The sequence below is a fragment of the Oncorhynchus kisutch genome, linkage group LG4, assembly GCF_002021735.2.
Source record: "Oncorhynchus kisutch isolate 150728-3 linkage group LG4, Okis_V2, whole genome shotgun sequence".
In the NCBI taxonomy this organism is placed as follows: Eukaryota; Metazoa; Chordata; class Actinopteri; order Salmoniformes; family Salmonidae; genus Oncorhynchus; species Oncorhynchus kisutch.
The window spans coordinates 48,086,546-48,093,717 of record NC_034177.2 but is presented as its reverse complement, the minus strand read 5'-3'; the positions used below and the strand labels follow the sequence as shown (position 1 = coordinate 48,093,717).

Here is a 7,172-nt window from a genome sequence, read left to right as displayed (position 1 = left end):
TTGATGATCTTCATCAGAATGCACTCCCAGGAATCCCAGTTCCACATTAAATGTTTGATTTAGTTCGATAATGTCCATCATTTATGTCCAAAGAGCAATTTTTTTGCACGTTTGGTAAACAAATCCAAAGTCATGAAGCGCGTTCCCTAGTTGCAGACAAAATGTCAAAAAGTTCCGTTACTGTCCGTAGAAACATGTCAAACGGTGTATGGAATCAATCTTTAGGATGTTTTTAACATAAAACGTCAAGAATGTTCCAACCGGAGAATTCCTACGTCTGTAGAAAAGCAATGGAACGAGAGCTAACTCTCTCGTGACCGCGCCTCAGAGCCTGTGGCAATCTGCTAGACACCTGGCTCAAACAGCCCTTATGAGCCCCCACTTCATAGTAGAATCCTCAAACAAGTTTCTAAAAACGGTTGACATCTAGTGGAAGCCTTAGGAAGTGCAACATAATCAATATCCCACTGTGTATTCAATAGGGGCTGGGTTGAAAATCGACCAACCTCAGATTTCCCACTTCCTGTTTGGATTTCTTCTCAGGTTTTTGCCTGCCATATGAGTTCTGTTATACTCACAGACATCATTCAAACAGTTTTAGAAACAACTTCAGGGTGGTTTCTATCCAATACTAATAATAATATGCATATATTAGCAACTGGGACTGAGGAGCAGGCCGTTTACTCTGGGCACCTCTGGGAAACGTTCATCCAAGCTACTCAATACTGCCTCTGCAGCCATAAGAAGTTAATAAAACAGCTGTAACGTTTGATTGGTAGGACATTTTTTTTCAACTTCAGATTTGAATAATAGAGAAGTATGTCATACAATCTCACTTTTTGTCTGACTTGTTGGGAAAGTGGTCCAAATGTCAGTTGTTTATAAAGTTAGAGAACGTTTTGTTAATGCGGTTACTTAAACAGCTGTAACATTTGAAGTGGATTTAACAAGCCTCAATTAAGACAATTAAGACATGGATTGTTTATATGTGCCATTCAGTGGGTGAATGGGCAAGACAAAATATTTAAGTGCCTTTGAACGGGGTATGGTGGTAGGTCCCAAGCACACCTGTTAGAGTGCGTCAAGAACTGCAAAGCTGCTGGGTTTTTCACACTCAACAGTTTCCCGTGTGTATCAAGAATGGTTCACCACCCAAAGGACATCCAGCCAACATGACACAACTATGGGAAGCATTGGAGTCAACATAAGCCAGCATCCCTGTGGAACACTTTTGACACCTTATAGAGTTCATGCCCCGATGAATTGAAGCTGTTCTGAGAATAAAAGTGTGGGCAACTCAATATTAGGAAGATGTTCCTAGTATTTTGTGCAATAGTTGTTTTGCTATAGTTTATAAAAGTTTGAAACAATTTGAAGTTGGACATTATTGAAGTTGGACAATTTGAACCTGAACATTTGAAAGTTGGCTTGGTGTATTTAGCTTGAACGGTTCAAGAGTTATTGTTGTTGAGTTATTTTATGCAAATGTTTGCAAATGTATGTGTATACTTACAGTTGCTAAAAATGTTCAAGAACTTGACGTTAGTATAGCCTTAACTTGTTAAAGTTGGTTTGGTGTCTCTAGCTTGAAGGGTTCAAAAGTTACTGTTAGTGAGTTATTTTATATGATCAGACTGAAACATGAGCTCAGAAGTGATCGGGTGAAATATGAAGCTAGTGGACGGAGACAGTGTCAATCAGAGCAGCCGTATCAACTTAAAGCCTGCCCTTCTCATTACAGACACACAAATATCATGCATCGAAGACTTGCTAAAGTTCACCATTACAAAAAAATAAAAGGGGAGGTTAGCATTGTCCTGGGGGGTTATGATATTTCTGTGTCTAACTTTCTCAATCATTATTCACGATTAATTCAGGATTCTCTGTAATCATGTTAGCATCCACATTAATGAAGAAGTGTTCAGAAACATATTCTATTCTTATTTACAATAAAAGTGACTTCAAAATGACACCATACATTATTTATCATACATTTGTATTTGGCACAACATAATCTGAAACAACCAAAACAAACAGAAAATGCATCCAACAAGTTTGTGGAGTCACAAGCTTGTTGTGGTCATTGTGTGCTATGAATATGGGCCCACATACTTTACTTTATACTACACATGAATACACATACTGTACACAGTTTGGCTCCCGAGTGGCGCAGTGACCTAAGGCACTGCATCTCAGTGTAAGAGAGGTCACAGCAGTCCCTGGTTCAAATCCAGGCTGCATTACAACTGGCTGTGATTGGAAGTCCTATAGGGTGGCACACAATTGGCCCAGTGTCGCTGGGGTTGGCCGTCAATGTAAATAAGAATTTGTGACTGACTTGCCTAGTAAAAAACTTAAGTAGAAGGAAATTTGTCCCAAAACTTTTGCTCCCCTAAAATGTGGAGACTATGTATAAAATGTGCTGCAATTTCTAAACTGTTCACATGATATGGATGAAAATACCTTAAAATGAAAGCTGACAGTGCACTTTAAACCACATTGTCATTGTATCTGGAGTACAGAGCCAAAATAAATAAAACAGTTGTCACTCTCCCAATACTTTTGGAGCTCACTGTATATATACATTTGGGGGGGGGGGGGGTACTTCCAAATATCTCAGAGGTAGCGTGGGAAGCAAAGCAGCAGGCATAACACATAAGTACCCTTAAGCAAGGTCGTGGTTTGGTCATGTGATCTGGCGCGTAGCATAAAAGGTGGAGGCTACTGCCTGTGGCTCTACTCCATAGGCAACGATGAAGGGGCTGCTCGTTTTGACTGCGCTGTTTGTGGCCGTTTTCGGCAAGGAGACTTTTGAGGGGTGAGTGGACACACCAATGGTACAAATTTTTGTAAAACTGTCCAATTCTATTTGATGTCATGTTTGATATATCACCAGTAGTTGCTATGTAAAGATTGAGGAACCATAGGAAGGGTAATAATGCCATATGTCATGCTTGCCCCTGTGATTCTGGAGACATGAGTTGCTTCTTTAGACTGAACGACAGTCAGGCTTTATTACTTTTCAATCTTCACTTCAACTGAATCGTTAGAAATGACTACTCATGGGGGGGGGGGGGGGGGGGACGGAAAGATAATATCTTCAATGATCACTGTAAAGAGGAAGCAAAGCTTATGGTTAATGGTGACAAAAACTGTAGGTGATGCTGTAAGCAGGCATTTAGCCACAGTCTTTGTTGGGTAACTTTTTTGTCTCCCTTTCTCAACTCCAAGCATAGTTGTTGAAAGCTGAGTGGTTCTCCTGTCTTTGTAGGGACCAGGTCCTTCGTATCACTGCGAGGGATGAGGTCCAGCTCACTCTTCTGAAGGATCTTTCTGAGATGGAATATCTCCAGGTATGTGATATGATAATCACCACTGTAGAGCCTTGACCAGGCCATTTCCCTTTCACTATAGCTGCTCAAAACACTCATATCGGCAAACATTTTAATGGCTTAATCTGTGTCTGGGAGACCGGCCCATTGTGTTGGTTTGTTGACCTAACGTGCCATTCCTCTCCTATGTCCCAGTTGGATGTGTGGATGGAGACCACTGACCTCCCCACTTCTGTGGACATCAGAGTTCCCTTCACCAGCCTGCAGACCGTCAAAGCCTTCCTGGAGACCGAGGACATTGAGTACTTCATCATGATCAAGGACCTGCAGGTAGGACTGCTTTCTGTGTCAGGGAGAAAGTGACTGAGGTCAGGGTGATTACTTCCGTCTTACTTCGCCTTGGCTGATCTTGAAACGTGTAAATCCATGTCATGACTTACAGTAAATAAATACGATGGTTGAATAAGCCTTGTAGTGACTTTTGACCTCCCTTTTGCCCACAGGTTATGCTGGATGAGGAGAAGGAGCAGATGCTGAGTTCTGCCCGCGCCACTGCCCCCAGAACCAGTGATGACTATGACTACTCCAACTACCACACCATAGCCGACGTAAGTTCTGTATCCCGAAACGCAAGCGGCAAGGAGAAATGGGACAGCCCATTTCACATGACCACTCAGAGCAGCACACATTCAGGCAGACACTATTTTAAGACTGTTATCATAAGATCCACATAAGAGTGACATGACAGTGACATGGTCTGACATGACACCTAGAGTATTGTTGGAGTTGACTGTAACATCTCTCTTTCTCTCTCTCCAGATCTACGCTTTCCAGGACATGCTGGTGGCTGAGAATCCCAACCTGGTTAGCAAGATTGTGATTGGCCAGAGCTACCAGGGACGCCCCCTGAATGTGCTCAAGGTAAGTTCCTGACCACAGTGGGCCTTGTCATATAACTAACGAGTACTCTTTACACGTGAAATATAAATCTAATAGAGACATACAAGCCTAGTTTTTGCCTGATCCTGGATGAGACACCATTTTTTGGAACATGTTAATTAAGTGCTTGGTTGTATGTTAAATGTCTCAAGTTTACAGTATTAGAGGATTACGGTAGATGTTCATTACACCCCCCCCCCCTTCTCTATTTTCTAGTTTAGCACTGGTGGAACCAACAAACCTGGTATCTGGCTTGACACTGGAATCCACTCCAGGGAATGGGTGACACAGGCTAGCGGCACCTGGTTCGCCAAGAAGGTGCATCGGCGCTAACTCCCTGACAGTCTTTAAACCTTTCCCCTCTCTTCATCTACGCATCTGTTCACCAAAGCACTGTATCACTCCCACTATTACTCACTATGTATGGGCAGTCATCATGTAAGATTTATGATATAATCTTTCTGTTTCCATGTCCAGATTGTGACCGACTACGGACGTGACGCCGCCCTCACCGCCATCCTGGACAAGATGGACATCTTCCTGGAGATTGTGACCAACCCTGATGGCTACTACTACACCCACACTAGCGTGAGTCGCTCACAACAGAAAATGTGTCATTTACAGTACATTTTAGGTTAGTGTTCCGTACTTGATCGCTATGATTACTAAATGTTACATTGCGTTTACATCACGTTATATCGCTCCACCTCTTTGATTATTAACTCCATGTTGCACGTGTGTGATCTGAATCTCTTGTACATATGTGAGATCTTAATTTGGGCCAGTTTGCTACAGCATGAAAATAATCCTGCAGAAACAAGACATTTGATTTATAATGTGGATTATAATTAATGGACAATTTTGTAAGGGTTGATACATTTTTTGCAATCGCAAATAAAATCTGAAATGTCAAAGTGGAAATTAAACCTCAGAAGTATTTTCAAACCTCAAATACACTGCACATTTTAAAAGTTCTCCTTCTACAGGGTGATCAAATTAAGATCCTACATCTGTACCGAATATCAACTATCGAATCTACCTTTCCCAAATCTCAGTGTTGTATCCTGTTTTGTCATTTGACTTCATCAACCTTTCATGTTCCACAGAACCGTATGTGGCGTAAGACCAGGAAGCCCAACCCTGGCTCTTCCTGCATTGGAACTGACCCCAACAGAAACTGGGATGCTGGTTTTGGAGGTATATTTTCCAGTTCACTTAAATGTTCACTCAAATACAAAAGATTCAGATGTCACAAACTCAATAAGAGACCAAATCTACATTTTTTGTCAAAAAGAGGTATCTCCTTGCACCTGGTGAGGCAGTATTTTACTGTGGAAAATGTGCATTGTTATTTTTTAGTCTGGCACTAATCTCTTTTATCCTTTTGTCTATCTCCTCTGTTATCTTTGGAAGGTCCCGGTGCCAGTGACAGCCCCTGCTCTGAGACTTACCGTGGACCCAAGGCTCACTCTGAGTCTGAGGTCAAGTCCATCGTGGACTTTGTCAAGTCTCATGGCAACCTGCAGGCTTTCGTGTCCATCCATTCCTATTCCCAGATGCTCCTCTACCCCTATGGTTACACCAGGACCCCCTGCAAGGACGAGAGCGAACTGGTGAGTTCAGCGTACATCAACTAGTTGTCTTTGACATGTTTGGTAACAACTTGTGGCATCCGTGCCTATAGGCGGCACGCTGCCTGCATTCTCCACTACATGTGGCCTCACCAGAGGAAGGGAGGCTCCAACAGGGTACTTTAACATTAGGTTACTTTTATTATCTGCCCACAGCACAACCTGGCCAGGAAGGCTATCACTGATCTGGCTTCCCTGTATGGAACCTCCTACAGATACGGCAGCATAATCAACACCATCTGTAAGTGTCAAACACCGGCTTAACCTATTCATTGCTTTAAATGGATCCCATCGCATGCCATTCCAGTCCACTCTAGTCCACCACAGTCTATCAACATGAGCACACTCCACCTGAATAATATAAACAATGCTGTTATATACTCTGTGACATTAAGACAGAAACTATTGTCAATTCCCATTTTTCTTGTCAATTCCAGATCAGGCTAGTGGTGGTACCATTGATTGGACCTACAACCAGGGCATCAAGTACTCCTACACCTTTGAGCTGAGAGACACCGGTCGCTATGGTTTCATCCTGCCAGCTAACCAGATCCTTCCTACTGCCAAGGAGACTTGGCTGGCTCTGATGGCCATCATGGAGCATACCAAGGACAACACCAACTAGATGGGTCACCACGACAACCTACAGGACACTGTGTCATTGTACTGTTGTACATATATAGGAAAAGCCTAGATGTACCCATTAAGTCTACCATGGTTCTTTCCAGGCCAGAAAGAGATCAATAAATATCAACTGTTATACCTGATTTTGTCTATTTCATTTTTAACACTTTGCCAAGCTCTTTTAGGTGATGTGAAAATAAAGCAGAGAGAAAGGTTGTAATGGTTGAAGTAATCTCTCGGGGAGAGGTACAGACTGTATATGAAAAAACATATTTGAACTTGTGTGTCAAAAATAAAGGACTTTAGTAACATAAGAAAAAACATGTTGTTTTAAAATGTCTTCAAAATGAAAAGAAGTCCACTGTGGGTGTGGGAAATATGGACCTGACAAATATGTCTAGGGAGTGATGTGGCTTCTAAAGCAGTTTTGGTGTTTCTCTGTCTTCAAGGTTTGTGGCCTAACACATGTCTAAAGAGGTTCAGCAAGGTTACCCTGGGCATGTGGTTTAGAAGGGTAATGGGTGTGATAAACCCATTGGATCATTTCACCTGGTTTAATGTACACGTATGTTGGTTTGAATTAGTTAGATTGTTTGAGAAACTGCAAATAATCTCTGACATGAATGTCTTTAAAGGAGATATGCAG

The 7,172-nt window shown here is 42.1% G+C and overlaps 1 protein-coding gene across 1 annotated transcript; it reads left to right on the top strand.

Moving 5' to 3' along the window:
- Nucleotides 1-2,609: 2,609 nt before the first annotated feature.
- On the top strand, nt 2,610-6,669 carry LOC109889629 (carboxypeptidase A1). The gene is made up of 11 exons (XM_020481200.2): nt 2,610-2,818; nt 3,272-3,353; nt 3,528-3,662; nt 3,836-3,940; nt 4,152-4,253; nt 4,488-4,589; nt 4,749-4,859; nt 5,378-5,468; nt 5,685-5,884; nt 6,059-6,143; nt 6,340-6,669. Exons 1-11 carry the CDS (start codon nt 2,754-2,756, stop codon nt 6,525-6,527), a joined length of 1,266 nt encoding a protein of 421 aa, XP_020336789.1. The 5' UTR covers nt 2,610-2,753; the 3' UTR covers nt 6,528-6,669.
- Nucleotides 6,670-7,172: the final 503 nt, after the last annotated feature.